The following is a 20,246-nucleotide window of genomic DNA, read 5'->3' as shown; positions in this document are numbered from 1 at the left end:
TCGGTCTTTTAGCATTGAACCGCTCGTGGAAAAACAAAGCTCCATTTTTCAATAAAATTCAAATGCAATACGGTTGAACGAGCCTTGGGGTACGACATTTCTGAGCTTATAGCAAGTTGCTGAGCATGTTGGATGAATGAATGGTGGAAGTACTTTGTTACACACTTTATAAGCTCATTGCAAAATGCGTTACTTACCATTTATTTCTTAAACAGTTCGCTAGATTCCCACAAAGGTACTTAGATGTATTCGTCTTCCTTCATTGACAACGGTGACAGGGTTAAATAATATCCGTCCGAACACACCTTGCTGGCCATGGTCAGCAAAACATACTCCTCAGTAGGGTCACATAAGCAAAAACTAATTAGTTTTTACTTGTGTGACTAAAATTACTAAGTAGGCAAACGGAACTTGTGGAAGTGTCCTTTGCCGTAATATACTATAAATACTATTGACGTATAAGCTTGACCGAACTCTGTGTGAACTCGAAAATAAATAAAAAAGCTCTGATCGTGTTCCAAAAACAACTAATATTTAAGTAAAAATTAAAGAACGAAGATTTATGTCGTAGAATGGAGGTACGCGTATGTACTGTTTCAAAGCGCATTCGTTAATATGACGGCACCATATATAACAAAGAAATGTTATTGCATATATAAGAACACATAAAGAGCTGTTCATATAAAGAATGAAAAAGAAAATAATAATACGTATTTTTTTAATGACGATGAATTTGAAATTTCTAGCTTTTCTTCTCAAGATTACCTTGTCCCTAGTAACACATCTTATATGTATAAAAACTCTCTTGGCCCAATAAACACATATGATTAAATAAGATCATTAAAGAGCATGCAAGAACCTTATAAGAACAATATAACATAATATAGAAAGTTATAAAAACTTCTTATCAGTTTTTATAACTACTTTATAATATTTTATTGTTCTTAGATGTTCTTATAAGGTTCTTGTATGCTTTATGTGATCTTATTTAATCGCATGAGTTCATTGGACCAAGAAATTTCTTATACATATAGCTAGGGGTTGTTTCTTCTATACAAATTAAACTTAGATTGACTATATATTTTTTCTTAAATATGCTTTTCCAGCTGTTGTTTAGCACAAGGGAAAAGTAAGCATTGATTGATTGATTAATTAATATACCAGTTTTTATTTTATATGTTTGTTCTGTCCTGAATAATAGTACATCGAAAGCTAGCTTCATTCAAACTCTCCCTATTATTGTCAAAGGTGCAATATTGAAAAATTTTGTTTCATAAAATGATATAAAAACACTCTTCTATGGAACTTTAACTCTCCTTTACGAAGTCTGAAAGTAGTAAAAAATATTATTGTTTTGAAAAAAGATATTCTAAACGTTGCGAAACTTCAAAATGTGCCGCTCGTGAAAACTGCAAAAATCGGAAGACCTACACTCTGCCCTTTCAAAGCCGAAAACTGAAAAAAAAACGTAGTTTTATTTTGCAGTTTTTTTTTTCCATAATCACACATTTTCCACCAGCACATATATTGATTCCGGAACATTTCAAAAACCCGCCATTTTTCTTGCATGATTTTAGATGAATTCTTCTATATGATGAACGTTACTAACTTGGTCAACTAGCCATCTTAGTGGTTTTTCACTTTTTGTGCAGCAATTAGTGATCCGTAGCGAACCTTTTTGTATCCTTGTTTATAAGAGAAAGACTAATAAGTCCTCGTAATTTGAACGGGGGAGGACAACCGTTTTGTCTGTAATCGTGAGAAAAGCATGATGACAATATCCACCGAAATAAATGTACGTCTTCCCGCTTCATGTTGAACCGAAAATATGTCCAGCTGACGTTAGAAGGAAAAGCGAGTGGTTAATAAATAAACAGCCTCATAAATATGCGTAAAAAATGAATTTCCAAGAAAGGTTAAATTGCAAAAAAAAACTAATACGTTCTTACAAAAAAAAAAAAGTCGGGCAAAAACATTGTTTACAACCGCATGGCAAACATTCTGCAGTGAACAGAGCCCGTACACCCTATGCAGTAGTAAGCGCCACAACATATTTGGACAAATAAAAATTCACGTCTCTCTAACCGTACATTTGCCACCGTCGCTGAACACCACCGTGACCCTAGTTTGTAGTGCCTGCTAAGCGGCTGGGTCATTATAATAAAGAAAAAAACACATTAAGCTTCAGTTATCAATAATTCCTTTCTTATTATATCTATAATTTCACGAGAGAAAGGAGCGCAAATATGAAAAGGCAAGACGGCGCAGTGAATTCAAGAGCAGTGTTTTAGTAATAACAGAAAATGAAACAGGTTGAACATTAGTAAAGTGCGACTTGGCATTTTTCGAAAGTAATATATCAAGGACACTCTACATTGACTGCAATGTGATAAACCCATATGAGAATATTCAGAATGCGTTCGGGAAGACCTGAAGAATGTGACGATTGTTTTTTCTCCTAAAAGTTGTTCGTGGCGCTGCCTGTGCTAGTATATATAGAGCACGGAAAAATCAACTTTTCTCTTTCTAATTCTGTAAAATATAAAAAGAAATATTCATTTAAATACCACATTTTTCAGATTAACTCCTGCTGGAAAAATGAAAGCAAGTAAAGTGGGACCTTGGTTTTATCTTATTATACTGCTTGGGTCATTGGAAATTGACTGCTGGCCCCGGCAGAAGAAAGGTAATACATTGAACTTAATGATTCAACCCTATAATGAGTGTTCCTGATAATGGGGACCGCGCTGTCTTTTAAGTGAAAAATGTACCACACTCGAAGAATTCAGATAAAAGGGTCAAACTTGAAATCTGTTCGCCGTTTATAATGAGTTGAGATGTCAAAATTCTCAAGCAAAAGAATTTTCTTTAACGTGTGTTTAGTTTTTTATCATAATAAATAAATACATAAGTACGAGATAGCTGTTCACTGCGGTCATTGCTCGTGAAAAAGCAAAAAGAAAATATCCCAGTGCCATGCAGTATCCACCTATTCTCTTTTGTAATCGTGTTTATGCGCCTGTTTAACGAGTGCATCAACTGTGTGAGGCGTTGAGGTAAATCGAAGATGTTCTCGATTCATCGAAGAAGCATACGTTAGACAGATCACCTTTATTTTCGCGGCAAGTGCTGCCGCCGGCATTAGCAATAGAGTAATAATATTTCTCTTTTGCGGAAACTTTCAGAGACCATGTTTCTGGGGTAATGGGACATTTTAAAATAGCAAATATAAGCGCTTTGCCCACTTAATAAAATGGCATTTGCACTACTGCACGTATTGTGAACCCAAAAGTTGCTCTATGTGTCATAGGCGCTCACTAGGTTTCGGAGATAACGTAACCGCCCAAACTCATTCCGAGGTGCCTTGAATTCCAGTGTAACATATTTTTCAAAGCAAATGTTAAATGCTTTATACATAAGAAAAATTTTGAATTTCTCAGGTTACAGCAATTCACGTGCAGAATAAATATTGTGAGTGTGTATCGCTAACGCAACAAGCGACAGAGGCTTTGGTTTGGCTCGCGAAGATGTGCTATTCTAATACCCTTTTGCGTAATGTGTGCTAACGTCGGGGCGTGCCAATTTTACCTGGTGCTAATATTTTGTATATTGTTCTGAAATATTCTATAATGCAGAAAGAATGTTTCGCGCTCTTTCTTGGGTGTGTCAAGTACGCTTGCTTTTTAAACAAGCATAACTATAAATGCTTCTAATGCTTTTTATTCGGGGTTTCAACTTGACTGTTCGACCTGTTTGCAATACCATCCATGATACACAATATTTTAGACTAGGATAACACCAGACAAATTGCATAATCTGCTCTTATCGCACCTTTCCATCTTTCTGCAGAAAACCATCTGAGCTAGTCTTCACCCAAGCAAATACAGATGTCAGTGAACAATTATAGGGATCGGATGTTTAGGCAATAACCTCTTGTTTCTTACGTTTCTATTGCGCCTTTCATGCACACAAGTAAAAAATGTCAGTTAAGATATGTCTTAAAGATGCTGTGCAGTACCTAAAAGTTCACTTTTTGTTGTTTCTGTCTAAATTTGTGCTTTCTTGACTAAGCATTTATTTTCTGTACATTCGGATTAGAGCTTACTCTTATTTTCGTTTTTGTCCTACATTACCTAGCAACATTCGACTTTGTTCCATATGCACATACGGTATGTTTAACGTGCGTGTCCATAATTGTTGTTGCGTTGCGATTTGCTCTCGTTCTCTGAGCAATTCTAGAAAAAATAAATATACCGGAGCCTGCACATTGAGTGATGGACCGGGCATTGGCAGCGCTATCTGCTGAGGGGGCAACGATGCACTTGGGCAACAGTAAAGAAAACAGCTGCAAAGTCACTTTCATGCAGCGTGTCATTTTTGCTTATCACCAGATAGACGCTGTGCAACGCTCAACAAAGCACATCTATGTAAAACACGTTAGCCGGCCTATTCTACTTTCTAAAGTTCCTGCCCTGTCTTTTCGCTAGGTGTTTACGTTGTTCCCGTTATTATTTGTTCTCTGGTTTCGCTTCTTGTTCTCCCACGTAAACCCGTGGTCAAGTTCGGTCGTTTAGAGGCGCCGTAATGGCCCGCAGCTTCTCATTTGGCAGTTTTGCGTTCCCTCTGAGATCCCCACAACCTGACAGAGTTTCTTGAAATGTAGGTAGGCACCCTGGATTGTAAATGTCGCTTCCACATAGTGTCTTCCTGAACGTCTAGCTGAATATATTCGTCAGTCTCTTTTTAGGCCCTCTATATACCCTTTGCTAATAAATGGTGTTTTAAACCTCTAAAAGATTTGATATGAATTCAAGTGTTTCGGAGTTTTAGATATGAGGTCACAGATTATGTCACGATCTGACGGAATGTTTGATATAATCGATTTTAAATGGCATATAATTGAGACGTCTACTGTCACCTCAGGCTTGCTGCTTTAGACAGTGCCTTGGGTTTAATATTTATCGTGATAAGTCAATCAGCAAATTCTGAACCTCCCAATAACACAAATTTATAATCATTTGAGACCTATATAAATCAAAAAAATAAAATAAGAAAATTATGCATTTGGTCAGACACCGTCGTTGTCCTCGGATAACTTTATTTTTAAATTAAAAACGTATCCGCCGGTTTTTTTTTTTTTGTTTTTGCGGAGGATGCTCTACAAGAAGTATAGCTATATAATAATTACATAACGTCTGGCTTCAAACACAGACTTTTTTTGTGCGACTTGGCAGGGTGAACTGAATGATTATCGTATTAATTGCCTTGACTTGGTACGGCAAAAAGATAGATATGCTGAACACTGCCGCAAATACACAGCTTAAGGAATGCGCTTGGGCTGGCCGTCTTTTTTCTCGCTCCTAGCGTCGGACAAAATACCCGGGTGTTTGGGAGCACAGAAAATTGTGTTCCTCACCGCACGAATAAACTACACATCTTCGAACGTTCAGTATCTGCCAGCATACACCTCGTTTGTCAAAGGGATTGTTTGCTGTTTGAATGGACAGCATAAATCGTTTTTTTAACTTATCGCTCTAGGGTTTACAGCGTAGGTGCCTCAAGGTGGTGGAAATTGTGTATAAACATCTAACTGGGCATTCTTACCCGAGTAAAAAGTTAGAAGTCAAGAACTTTAGACCCCTATCTACGAGGTCTGTCTGCCAATGAAATGTGTCTGATTGGCGTAGCAGCCGACATATGACCGCAATTAGGATAGAAACTGAGGCTTCTGTCTAGCTCAAAGAGTGCGATGCAAGGTGATTAGACAAAAAAATAGGAGGGGCATGACGTCAGCTTTTAGCTTTCCCGAGCCATCCTCCCATGTAGCTCAATTTACTCATTCTCCTCGCCAATCCTTCTCTCGAAAATGAGACACACCTGTGCAGTTGAATGGTGCATGGTTTTACGTATGGATTGAGTGGCACGAGGTTTTATCGTGCTCCTGTTCATGCTCGTTTGAGCTGAATCCGCTTACTGCATTTTATTTCGTCGTGTTAGGAACAATGATTTCACGGATACTTTTTTTTTGTTTACACTCCGTTATCATCGTGTAATTGGATATCAGCGTTCTAACAATGCGCGTATTTTCGCTCAACTTAAGAAATGTGTTCTGAATCAATGAAAATTTATATACTTGAGAATTTTGACAGCGACTTATTTTTGCACAACTGCGTGAAAAGCTCTGTGAAGCGCCCGCAGAGCTTCACAATACATCTGGGGGTATTTTTGGTATGAATTGTAACCAACATTGAATCATGTAGCTGGATTTGACAAACGTGTTTCATTTATACGAATTGTGAGCAACAATGAACAAACTCAAGTTTATTTAGCAGGAGCACAGGTGTGCCTTGCACGACTGTGGAAAGTCACTAGGTTTGAAGCGAACAAAGTTCCACATCGATGAGGTCCAGTAACCGTCGAGACCAAGGGTGAAGATCCATCGTTTGCACGGCTCGGTGGCTAAAGAAAATCTAAGAAAAGCGCGTATAAGTTAATGTTGTTGAGCAATTTTAAAATGCGATCCTTCAGGCCATGGCGGTGAAAAGAAACTTCTCGCGGAACGTTTCTGCAGCCGTTAACGATGGAAGACCCCATCTTGTTCCGGGATACGCTACACAATTTCGTTTACTCAAATTGCTCAGCGGCTGGGCTCGTCCGGTCGTAGTGATCCATCGCACGCCTATCATCGTCTTACACATCTCGTTGGTCTTCCCTTAACGTTGTTCTCGTAAAACGTACCGGACGCAGCGATCGCAAGTACTCCGACGAGCACTGCGGCAACATCGCGCACCGCGTCAGCTCTGTGAGATTTGAATTATGAAATCTTCCGGACGCTGTCCGCAGTTTTCTCCATAGGGCCTCGCCAGTCTTGCCTTCGCTTCGCTAAAATAAACTCTACCGCACAGAAGCGATCGAAAAGATCGCAATGCGACGTCCAAATCTTACAACCACCCACCCAACTCGCAAATGAGAGGGGACGTTCACGTCACGTTGGTGCATATGCTCGTTTAAACTTTTTAATGATTGGGCATCAAAAGAGGAGGGCTCAGATCCTTGGAACTCTCTTGGGCTATGTGTCCCAGGAGAAGCTCGCGATTTAGGCCACCGGTCACCTCCAGCGCCCCGAGCGCGCCGAACTGCATCTTCCGTCATCAGCCTCAGAATTACCACTGGCAACATCTTCCACAGCGGGATTCTTTCGAAGGTCACCCAGGTTTCCAGCTACCGGTGGCGCACGAGAAGACAACGTGAATATTAGGAGGTAGACTTGTGTAGGGTTCTCGGTTTCCGATACATGTCGATTCCTTGTTCTCTTCCCTCCGCCGTGGCAATAGCAGGCGACCTTTCTCAGCAAAGCGTCCTTTTTACAGCGAAGCTGTTTATGGGCTAGGGTTCCGTGGATTTTTCGTGTGCGTCTACGGAAACCCACAGAGGGCTCGCACCGCCCTCTCTTAGTCGTCGGTCCAAGCGCTTGCGTGCCTGGTTTTCTTTCCTTCCGCCAGGTGGCGGTCCCGTCGCGCCTGTCTAGTTTCCCCCGGCTCCTCGGGGCGGCGATAGTCCTCGAAGTGCGTGTGTGCACCTTTCGTCACGATGACCACCGATCAAGACAATAAATGTGTTCGCACCCTTGTTCAAAATTCTGTGTCACGTCTCTGTCGTATGCTTAACAGCTTCGCTGGTCATCCACTTCACAGAGTGGAATGGCTCATAATTTTTCTCTACCAATAAACCATTAGCGAAATGCACAGCGCCATCTAGTAAACAACCGAAGAACAGGCTTAGGTGCTGGCAAATACCAGTGCGCGAAAGCGTAGTTCTGAACAATCCTTCTTTGGCACATGCACTCCCACAGAGAAAGCGCTTTGGAAAACCAGACGCCCACGCCTATGCCTTGGCCAGCAAACAAAGCCGAGTTTCGAGCTGAAGTGGACGTCCACCATGTTGTTTACAGCGAGAATCAGCGACCGGCGGTGCAACGAGCACTAACATGCGCAAGGAAGGGAGTAAAAAATACTCACCCTTAGCTCGCAGGTATGGGTGTGGATCGATAACGGTGAGCGGTAGGCCAGGACTGTTACCGACCTCGCTACGAAATTGTAAAACAGCAGAGGAATCTCGGCCTAACAAAAATGGCAGCGCACAGAGTGTTGGCAGATGTTCGAACTATTTCGCATATCGTCTATTGTCAGTGCATTGGCCCAATCGCATACCTACCTGGCCTCAGTGACCATTTTGTTATTACATTTTACCTTGAGTGTTCCTAACATTTGTGTTAAAAACCAAAGAAAAATCATTTGGGACTACAGCAAAGCTAATCATGATGCCATTAATGTTGTATTATGCACTTTTTATATACTTTTTTGGGTAGCTTCTCGAAATACTCTGTTGAATCGAAATGAACGCGCTTTAAGTAAAAGGTGATTTCGCTCACTGAGAATTACCTTTGAAAACCATAATCGTAAACTCTAATTATCCGTGGTTCAACAGGGTGCTCCTGAGATTGTCAAACAAAAAGAAGCGTTTATTTAGAGCTGCGAGGCTCACATCCTGCCCAGTTCGCAGGCAAAATTATTTCAGTGCTGCTCAGTGATACAAAAATTCTGTTCAGTCTGCTAAGTTCTAATTCGTCCTCACCTTACTACCTTCCATGTTAAAAATAAGCCGCATCTGTTCTGGAATGTGTTGTCACATCGAGATAGGCCCTCATCTATTTTATTGAAAACACCCGACGAAACTTTGATCGATGAATCCTTATGTGGAACAATGTTTCAAGACGTGTTTATTAGATCTTTTTCTAGCCCCCTAAGCAATGTGAACCCAAGCTATAATGTTGATTCTTTCCCACTGATGGACCCTATCATAATCAGCCCCGATGGTGTTCTGAGCATTCTAAATGACCTAAAGCTGTCATCGGCAACTGGTGTTGACGAAATTAACTCGAAATTTCTTAAAGCTACTAATCACTACTCCTCTGTTATTCTCGCCCATATTTTTCAGCAATCACTTGACACATCATTGGTACCTTGCGACTGGAAAATTGGTAAAGTTAGTCTTCTGCATAAATCTGGTGATAAGCACTTTCCTCTCAACTATAGACCCATCTCGCTAAACAGCGTTCCCTGTAAAGTTCTAGAACATATAATTTATACACCCCTTGTTAACTTCCTAGAGTCCAATTCATTTTTCCCCCAAATCAACATGGCTTTAGGAAATCGTTGTCCTGTGAAACACAGCTGCTGTCTATCACTAACGATTTTCATTCAGCATTTGATCAGGGATCTCAGGCGGACTGCATGTTCTTAAATTTTGCCAAGGCGTTCGACAGGGTATCGCACAGACCTTTATTGCATGAATTAAGTAAACTCAACATTGATTCTAACGTGTTTAACCGGTTGGTATCATTCTTAATAAATCGCTCGCAATTTGAAACATGTAACGGCATGAACTCCTGCTCAGCACTTGTCACTTCCGGCGCACCCCAAGGATCAGTTTCGGAGCCTTTACTTTTCTTGATCTGGATTAATGACTTGCATGAAATGGTTTAATCTTCACTAAAACTCTTTGCTGATGATTGTGCTATTTATCGTGTAACAACTAATGACTCGGACTCGCAAAAACTTCAACATGACCTCGACTTCATATTTAGATGGTGCAAACTCTGGTCGATAGAGCTTAACATTAACAACAGCAAAATCATGCGCATAGCCCGCAAAGCCAAATTTACTACCGCTTATAACATTCACAACACACCCCTGGAACTTGCGACCTCCTAGAAGTACCTAGGCGTGATCTTAAGTGACGACCTTTCCTGGAAACCTCATGTTAACTATGTGATTATCAACGCTAACCGAATGCTTGGGTTTCTCAAACGTAACTTTCCTTTAGTTCCATCGTCATTAAAACTGACTCTTTATAAAACACTAGTTAGGCCTAAGATCGAATATGCAGCTTCCATTTGGGAACCCTTAGCCATCTACCTCATCAACTTACTTGAAGTTGTACAGAACAGAGCTACACATTTTATACTGGCAAACTATAACCGCACCGCAAGCGTAACGTCAATGAGAAGCTTATTATTACTTCCAACCCTCGCACATCGTCGCATGGTTTTTCGAATCTTCCTTTTTCATAAAATCTATCACCATGTTCCTTACCTCAAAGCCCAAATGATAATCCCCCCATACTTTATTTCAGCACACCTTCATCATCGTCACAAAGTTGGTGTACCATTTTGTCACTCGAACGTTTATTGCAGTTCTTTTATTCCAAGAACTTCTAATGATTGGAACCGCTTACCTGAATCTCTCACATCAATGACTGACCATGATCTCCTTTGTACGTGCATTGCCAACCTCATGTTCCCTCATTTTTTGTTTGTTGGTCATTGTTCCTTTTGTATTCTTATTGCTATTATTCCCCACTCCCCTCTGTAATGCCTTTATGCCCTGCGGTAAAATCAATCAATCAATAAATAAATAAATAATTGATTCCATTTTAAACTAAGAAAAAAAAGGAAAACAAAACAAGAAAAACAACAAAAAATATGTGTTTCCCGTTGATAGGTTGCGATGTGCCGGCTGTTTTTACACTTTACTTTGTACTCAAGCAAGCTTGTTGATTGAAAATTTGTTACAATAGGTCCAGAACTTTCACGCACCTCTGTTGTAAATACCAGTGCCAGGCGTTATGAAACCAACTTTTGTGTTCTCTTAATACAACCAACGGTAAGCTTGACTCACGCAGTAACCCTACACTCTGGGATCAGATGACAAAGTTTCAAAGCTTACTGTTATCTGAATAAAATGTTAAAAGCGATTTACGGAATTTTTCAATGAGAGAGTTGGATCAGTTTCCCGTCGCGGAAGTAATTTCTTATTCTGTATTCGCGAGCACCGTGACCGCCTTTCCTTCATTAAGATTTAAGAGTTATCAAAAATCGCCTCTAAGTTTCATTCAGGGACTGATAGGCTATGTGGATTTGGCACCTTGTCGTAACCGCACAAATATGCGTAAAATAAAAAAAACTAAAAAAATTAGCGGAGTTTTTGATATATTTTAATATATATGGCTTCTGTCCTTACCCTTTTTTCTAAACAAAGTAATCACTTTCGTGTCACATCGAATACCCTGAAGAAATAAAAGAATGAAATCTGTGTATATATGTTGCAATCTCGGAGGTAGAACCCAAGCTACAAGCTATGCATTTATGTGCTGTGTCAAACGTCACTTTGAGTCCCCGTCCTCCAACACGTGTTTATTTGTGTTCTCCGACCTCATAAAACTGTTATTACGAACAGTTTGTTACAAGTAAATCTAGAATCTGCTATAACATAATAATGTAACGCCCGTGCATTTTATTATCTTTCCCTTGTTTAGAGAAGAAAGCTTTCAAGTTTGATACGTGCAATGAAACGACATGCGTAGAATTGGGTAAGATAAAGTTTCTTTTTCAGCGATAACTGTGAGGCCTATATATAAGCACGTATGACTAAACTGAAAGTGCTTTTTCGGTGATTGGTTTACAATAGCAAATAAAGAAGCGAATAGTTACTATGATAAGGTTAAGAGCTTGGCTAGTCGGTGGTGGTTAAACACAATGGAATAAAAAGCGCAAAAAGTGACAGACCGGACAGGACATAGCTCTGTCCTGTCCAGTTTGTCGCTTCCTTTGTACCTTTTTCTCTGTTCTATTTTCTTATGTTTAAGAAAATAGTTATGCCGAAAGTATCTATAATCTATAAACGCAAATGACTGCTAGGAAGACATACACCATTCCTTAGTTTAGTGGCACTGAAAAATTACTCAAGGAACAGGTAGTGATTAAAGTGCATATGTTCGAAGTTTGCTTATAGAGGTAGCATATAAGGGCTGGGATCCCCAAGGAAAGTGTGACGGAACTCCACAGAAACCGTTACAAAATCGTTATCACGTACTTTTGAGGACAATGTGTACAAAAAACAGCAGGTAATTTACACGTAATACTAATAAGTTTAGATTAAAAGAACAAACTTCTAAACCCGGCCCGTCGGGAATCGAGCCCGCGACGTTATGCTTAGGAACCTGATACCCAACATCTACGCCAATATATGTTTTTATATATATTTCATAACTGAACAAAAGGGTGACTTTGATGAACGTGGAGCTAGCTGCCTTTGTCTCTACTCGCTCTTGGAATGCGGACAGCTAACACCGGCGTCCTGCTTTTTGCGTTCGCGGTTGAAGAGTGGGTGGAGACAAGAGCGGCTAGATTTGAGTGTACCCACTAATCGTTCAATCCAAAGCTCGATGCTCCGACGGATATCTTCCACGCTAGGATATCTTCCAGTCCCTCAGTTCCTACCGAATGAAAATTAAAAAAAGAAATAAATATACCGGCAGAGTTGACCACAGGTCCCGAAAAATGCCGCGAAAACACATTCAATGTGTACGTAATTGATCCCTAGGATCAAGATAATTCTATTGAAATTCTTGATTAATTCATGCGTATTATGAAAACTTACCCAAGCCGAAAGAAATAAAAGAGAGATGACTCTGGCACTGTTTTTGATAAATGCCTCAACATCGTACGTGTAAGCATTGCGTCGTGCAGTACTAATCTAAAGCTAAAACGAACACTTCAAAGTTGAATACAATCAAAGTTATCCTTCAATTGGCGTGAAAAATGCACCGTCTATAAAAATAACTTTAATATATTTAATTTTGTTTTAATAACCAGGGAACGCGAACATTCAGGGCTGACTAGCACTTTCCTAGAAGTGTCTAAAATAGTTAGGGTTTTGCTTAGTTTAGTTCTAGGGTATGCTAAAGTCCATGCTACAAAACCTTTCCCACCGAAGCGCACCGGCCTATAATAAGCTTGTTGTGACTATTACAAATATTGTCGGCTAGTTTTCCGAGATCACAATTTTTAATATATTGCGGTGGGTAGAAATAAATTACGCATAAACACGAAACCTTATAAACCATAAGGAAAATTGCTTTGACACCATCTCATACGTAAACTTAAACATTTCAGGAAAACGTTTTACGGACACAATCAATAACTCCATATTGCCTTGTAAAAATTTTTATGAGCACGTTTGCAATAGGTGGAATAAGTTAGATTCCAAAGGACGAAGCAAGTATATTCATCGTGTTGACGTCCGGACACTAGTTCATGGTAAGGGAATTCATCAATCTATCTTACAGTGGGATACAATGCTACCGCCCCAGAAAGACCACACTTTAAGGAGGCATACGTTAAAAAAAAATATTAACAATCAAAACATTAATATGTGCTTGTAATATGCCATGACGATTGATATACACTGTATATTTCTTTATCCAGGAGTTTTGGAAAACAGTACAATTCAGAAAAGTGGCGACATTCAAGCAACAGATATGGTGAAAATAGCGTACGCATCATGCATACAACATGAAGGTACGTAACGGCAACCAGTATGTAGCTTAACGGATATATAACTAAGGCAGTCACCTAAACCTGGCAGTGTTCTATTCGTCTACTTAATATGCATCTGAACATAAATGAGAGTAAAAACAAATGAAGCGGTAAAATGAAGAATATGTAAACCGTTGCCCTTTTATTACCTTGCAACTTGCTAGCTGATCTTTCTTATAGATTTTACGTGTGTCTAGTCGTGATAAGTTTTTTTTAATACTTATGGGAGTTCATGATGCAACAGAGACGTATATATCTGTTTGCGGGGTATAGGCTCCTCCACTCAACGCAAATTATGTCCGCTGTCGTTGTTGATGTTTTAGTTGACGCAGTAGGGCGTGCGCCGTTCGTCGGTAATATTCCCAACAGTTTAAAACAGATCACATGCCGTTCTCGACATTCGATCTTGTGTCCACTGCGTGTGAAGCGGGCGCGTTTCAGCAAGGCGACAGCACGGCTTTGACCATCCCCTTTATAAAGAGATTATTAGTGTAACAAGCATGTGCGCATTAGTTTCGTGCAGTGCCGGCTAATGGCCACCGTTGCTGTGGCCATAAGCTGACGATGCAATTAATAATTTATTTCAAATTTAATGGGAGTCATTTGCTGAAGTTAAAAAGTTTTGGCTAGGGGGCGCAAGCCACCCTCCGATTAAAAGGGTTAAACCGTAGCCATACATCAAGGGATGGGCAGTATTTGAAATACAAGTAATTAAAATACGTATTTAAAATATTTGAAATATATTTATTTGATATTACATTACACATTGGTTAATGTATTTATGACTAATTTTTAAATACCTAAAGTCACGTATTTTAAATATTTGATCCTAAATACAGTGCAAATACAGGGTGTCACAAAAGAAAATGTACAGAGTCTTTTTTACCGCAAAAACAGACTATGCATCCCCGAACGATCATTCTCCGCCCAAAGGTAGGGCTAGAGGTCACAACCAGATGCTAAAGTTTCAGCCAGATCCGATCTCTTAATCGAAAGTTATAAGTGATTTCCTGAAAATTTCAATGGGAAAATGGAGCCCATTTTTTCCCGTTTTCCGTTTCTGGTGCCATAGAGCCCCATATGTTCGAAAACTCCGTCGGCCGCATTTTCCCCATTGAAATTTTCAGATAATCACTTATAACTTTTGATTAAGTTATGGGATCGGGCTGAAACTTTGGCATCTGGTTGTGACCTCTAGCGCTATCTTTGGGCGGAGAATGAGCTTTCGGCGATGTCTAGTTTATTTTTGCGATAAAGAAGGCCGTGTAAATGTTTTTTGTGACACCCTGTACAATCTTTGTCACTGTTCTTTGCAATCAAATGCAATAATATGCGCTGTTCGCGATGGGTATCATATGCAAAGATTATGATACTTGCTGCCCTTTCTTCACAAAACCATGGAAAGAAAAAAGTAGGAAAAAAATGAAAGGGGGGGGGGGGGGGCTACAGTTATTGACTTTTGGTTGCAATATTACTTAAAAACAAGTGAGCTGGTGATGAATCATGGTAATAAAACCCGAGACTCAGGAACACAAAAGGGGACGAACACAACACACCGTCTCGTTGTGACGTTGTGAGGCGTTGTGTTGTGTTCGTCCCCTTCTGTGTTCCTGAGTCTCGGGTTTTATTGCCAATTTTTGGTTGATTGATCTAACTTTTTAGACATCGAATTTACGACATGTTTCAAACTGATTTATTAATTCAATTGAGACTTTTAGATTTAGCTGGTACTGAATAGTTCATATGTCTTGACGTTGTACAGGCCTATGTTATGACACACATAGTTTATTTTCATATCTGCAATAGTTTTTAGCGCTTGATTCTTGTTATATCTGTAATCATTAATCGGGCGGAGCTTTTTTAACCCGGGTCAGATTGAAGTCTAAGATGCCATACTATAGGAAACGAAATGCATTTTAAGATTAGTTGAATATGATCAAATTCTCTTCTTTTAATTGTATATTTTATTCAAACAATTTTCTAGAAGGTGTAATTAAACCCGTAACAAATAATTTTTTTTCGATGTAATTTATGTTGTATCTTGATAAATTTTTTTTCATTTCTACCCCTCCATCCATCCACTAATACCTAGATGGCTATAGTCGGTGACAAGTTAAGAAGTCTGAAGAAGCTCCTCCCACTTCTCCCCACTTTAGATGAGCGAATGGTAGAGAGGAAGCGACCTCCTCTCCAGCGCTCGCTCTGCTAAGCTGGAAAGGGTTGGAAGGAGCTTGCCCGAACTCTTAGCCTGTCATCGACTATAGAAGACAGACCTGCGCATTACGTCATCGTCAGTGGATCCCTGAGGCATCCTTAACAAAAAACGCGCTGAAGCTTGACGAGAGTAAGGCGCCAACCGGCAGACGCGGACGCGGGTGATAGCGTTGCGCTTGTTGTGAGACGCAGAAAGGTGCGCTTCTGGCAACGCTGATATGCGTCTCGCCATTTGTCGTAGGGAGAACTGCGAGGTGCATACTTGCGAGAACGAAGCCAATTAAGACTTCGCCCTCAAGACCCCGCGGTTCGTGAACGCGACACACGATGCCCAACCACTTCACCGTGGACGTGTCGCAGCTGTCGCCCAGACTTTACCGTGAATCAACAAAAAACTGCTCATTGTTTTTTCTTTTATGGGAGCATTAAGATAGGATGTGTGTAGATTAAAACAGCTCTGTGTTGTGCTCAAACTAAATATTGGCGCTGATAACGACACTTTAGAATACGCAATGTGCACTGTGCAGAATAGTAGCGCCCCTAGCGGTACAGGCATACTCTGGGAGCAGAAGACTGTCAACGGGTAGTTTCGGTTTCGGTTTCGTCGAGTTGTGCATCTGTCGTCTGCTATCATCTTCGCACCGCCTTTCCTCAGGTCAATCAATCAGCTTTCCTTTCAGATTGAAACATAAGGTGAGGGGCGGCGGAAAAAAAAATTGCAGAGCCCATCCACTTCACGTGAAGATGGAGGACCAGGAAAGCTGTTATCTTAACGACACGTTCACGACAACCTTACAACTATACGACATCTATACGATTTACATATGATTGTAATGAAGAAAGGTACTTGATTTTGTTGTTTAATTGTTTTCATTTAAGTCGTAGTGACTAAAATGATCATTGCCTTATGGTCACTTATGGGCAAGTCCTAAACCCAACTTTTCGAGGCACAGCTCCAGTGCAGTTTTTTTACGATTGAGCCCAAATCTATCAGCATCGCGGAAGCGAAAGAAAAGAAGGTTAGATCGGCGCGATCTGCCCACAGCCTCGTCACAGCGCACTTTTAGCTGAGATACGTCAGTGGCCGTAAATAATTAGGGATCACGACCTCACTATCCGATAATGCCAAGGAAAGCTGACTCATGCGGGTTGCCTCCTCTTTTTATTTATAATTGCCACGACCGATCGGAACGAGGCAGCGCCGTCTAAACGGGAGTTTTTTTTTTTTTTTTTTGTTAACAGCCACGGACGTATTTTTTCCATATTCTAGCACATAACAGCTTCCTCATAAAAAGCAGCGTCGTCCACAGCTTCATGGGCCTCGCCTCCCTTACACGTCAGCATTGTAAACGGGGTATAAATAAAATATTAAAAAAATAAAAAGTATATTGAGGTGCACATACTTTTTGTAATAAAAAGTATATTGAGGCACATGTTACACAGAGTTGACGGACAAACAAATTATAGAAAAGCGTTCCGGGAAACAGCAGCAGACTCATCATTCAGGTGATAACATAGAGGCGTATTCAAAAACATACGCAAGATATACCGCAACATAGTAAATCCATAGTTAATTCTACACCTAGGTAAAACAAAGGTGTCTTTCCCTGGTTGTATAAGGTGTACTGTGGGGTACAGTAGCAAAAATATGTGAAAGAAAATAATAATTTCTGCTTTTATATTTTTGTAAAAACAAGCATATTAATTATATACCGGCACAATTTTAATCTTCAAGTAAGCCTTCCCGGTTGGGGAATTATATGAAGCTTTTGTAATAGCACGTAATATTTTATTCTGGATATTGGATGCTGCGGTATTACTACAGACAAGGAAACAGTAGCTTAAATACGAATAAAACAAAGCGTCGTACAAAGTAAGTTTAGATCTTTTTCAGGTAGAACGTGCTTATTACGTGAGGTAGTTCAAACAAGCTTAGAAAGGGCAAGACATATCTCGTTTATGTGGGCGTCCTTGTCATCGTTGTAGTAAAGCTTACACCAGGAGATCTCGAAGTTTCTACGTACTCGATGACGGTATCACTCAAAACTAAGGGCGGTAAGTGCATTACAAGTTTTCCTTAATACTCAATATTACAGCTTTAGCTTTATCTTTGTTTATTTTCAAAGAGTTGAGTGATGACCACCGCGCTAATAATGTGGATACTCGGCTAGCAGTGCCAGTTAGTTGTTCAACGTCGGAGGAGGAAACGAAAAGGCTCGTATCGTCACCGCTACTAAAGTATTTTGCACGAGTTGGAAATGTCATTTACACTTTATAATATTGGAAATGTCATTTATATATACATTAAACAAACGTGGTCCAATGATGCTACCCTAAGAGACACTATGACTAATTTGAATGGAATTGGAGCGAGAGTGATTTGTGACAACATATTGTGCCGTATTTTCCTGGCTATAGTCCGCGGACTGCACATACGTAAAAGTTGAAATTTTACCCGGTGCGGACTATCTACAAGTGCTGACAATACTGGAATTTTGTTTTTCAAGATCACTCATTATAACTATACGTGACGGATTTTTTAATGAAAGAGTATGTGAGCGATGATTTATGTATATTATAGGCTTCTTTGTGAGTTAAGAGAACGGACAGTTGTCAAGGTGTGCCGTGTTGACATAGCACCAGGTGCGGACTATGCACCGGTCGTGAATTATCTAAGGAAAAACTTTTACTTGTGGCCCCAAATTTACCCAAGTGGTCTGCACACCGGATGCGGATTATAGCCCGGAAAATACGGTAATCGCGAGTTTAATTGTGATTTTATAAGGTTGGTGGCGTATTCTCGTACGCCATAATGCTCAAGCTTAGCGAAAAGTATATCATAATTAACAGTACCAAGTGCTTTACTAAAGTCAATACAAATATTAAGAGTGAGACGTTGTGATTCAAAATTGTTCAACATATATACTTTGTAGTCAAGCAAGACATGTTCTGTTGATCTATTTTGAGCAAACCCATACTGGGTATCGGATATTACAGACTGCTTGAAGGAAACGTTATTGAGACGGCAATGAGTCTTTCGTTCTAACCCCCCCCCCCCAAAAAAAAAAAAAGGAACTGAAATATAAGTATTGCTCTACAGTTACCGAAGTCGTTATAACTTATTTTTTTATAAATCACGGCTACCCTAGCTACTTGCACAGGTGTTGGAACGTTTCCTGTCATAAGCGCGGTATCGCGAATATATGTCAAACATGGTGTAATTATTTGCAAAATATATTTTACCGGACGATTTTGTGTCTTATGGTGGTCAAGGCTATTCGTGTCGTTTAGACTTTGGCAAATTGAAAAAAAAAAAGATCTTTCAAATTGTCAGTCGGTTTAAAGAATATTTATTCCGCCAACCTTTCACTTAAAAAAAAACAAAAATGTCGGAAGTGTAGTGACTGTCACCTACAGTCTAAAAAAAGTGCTGATAACTCAGTTCCGTAAACTGTTAAGCTTGAGCTGGATTGCTCCACACTTAGCGCAATGCAATAAGAACCCTTTCTTTCTCATCGCTACATATCAGACACAGCCATGAACGAAACAATTACGATTTTGCTGGCACGGGAAGCGAGCGAATAGACTGCAGCGGCGAGGCCAAGTAAATGCAGATCGGCGTACGCCGAAAGCCGTGCCAGCTCACTGCGTGCATTTGTTTGTGACCTCGATAACAACCGCTGAGACAAGCACTATAGTTTTATAACACCCTTGTTCCGGTTGCCAATTTCCTCACTGCGACCTAGCAGGAGGAGCATGCTTGCGCTCGAAAACATTCTCGTGCAGCGAGGTTAGTCATGTACCGCGTTAGCCTGCAGGACCTGTTGCAAAACGTACAGCGCCACGACGGCAGGGAATTTTTGGAACCCTTGGTACAGGTCATGCGCTTTCTCGTTTCGGCTCCGCGAATACGCGTGTGTTGCAGCAGCCAACACCAGCAGCCGTCGTCAACAGCCAACACAGCCATCCTCCATCCCACCCATCCACCCATCAACGACGTGTTACGTCGTTGGCTGCGTGCCGTATCTGTGGCATCGTAAAAGCTTTGCCGACAGGTGAAGCTATTCACTTATTTTAGTACGTTATTCGCCTTAACTTGCCTTCACGCCTTGCAGTGTCGCCGAATCTACTTATTTTGCATCATAAACGATGCAGGATTCTACTAGGCTCGACAAATCGTTGTTGCAGCAGACGACGGAGCAAACGAGAGGGATGAGAAAGGGGTAGGCTTGCAAGATAGCCAACGGGATACCCTCTCCTTCGTTTCGCTCGTCGCTAGTCCGACCGGTCCGACTCGGCTGCTGGAACGTTGCTACCTTGGTAACGCGCGCCTGCTCGCATATTTCACGTGGTAGCTGGAGGAAAGACGATGGAAGGGGGCGTACCGAGGACTTCCATTATCCGTCGAGCGGCGCGCGCGGGCTTTTGTGATTTTTGCAAAGGGTCTATTGAATATAGCGATCGGCGAAGCAAGGGTGTGACAACGCTGAAGTACTGCTCTCAGTGGCTGTTCTTGAGGTTGTAAACATATATGCGCGCCGTGAGCGGGCATGGCGTTCGGCGTATGAAGATCTGCGTTCACTTGAATTCTCCG

General features: G+C 40.6%; 1 protein-coding gene across 1 annotated transcript in view; it reads left to right on the top strand.

Moving 5' to 3' along the window:
• Positions 1 to 2,598: 2,598 nt before the first annotated feature.
• LOC115323870 (membrane metallo-endopeptidase-like 1) overlaps positions 2,599 to 20,246 on the top strand; it is a 128,338-nt gene continuing 110,690 nt past the window's right edge. The window contains exons 1-4 of the mRNA XM_029984378.4: positions 2,599 to 2,686; positions 11,377 to 11,430; positions 13,016 to 13,159; positions 13,328 to 13,420. Coding sequence (XP_029840238.2) covers positions 2,599 to 2,686; positions 11,377 to 11,430; positions 13,016 to 13,159; positions 13,328 to 13,420 — 379 coding nt within the window. The remainder of the gene's footprint in view (positions 2,687 to 11,376; positions 11,431 to 13,015; positions 13,160 to 13,327; positions 13,421 to 20,246) is intronic.

The sequence above is a fragment of the Ixodes scapularis genome, unplaced genomic scaffold (assembly GCF_016920785.2).
Source record: "Ixodes scapularis isolate PalLabHiFi unplaced genomic scaffold, ASM1692078v2 PGA_scaffold1__304_contigs__length_218370807, whole genome shotgun sequence".
NCBI classification, from domain to species: domain Eukaryota; kingdom Metazoa; phylum Arthropoda; class Arachnida; order Ixodida; family Ixodidae; genus Ixodes; species Ixodes scapularis.
Note: the sequence above shows the minus strand (reverse complement) of the source record. Positions and strands in the feature narration are given on the sequence as shown.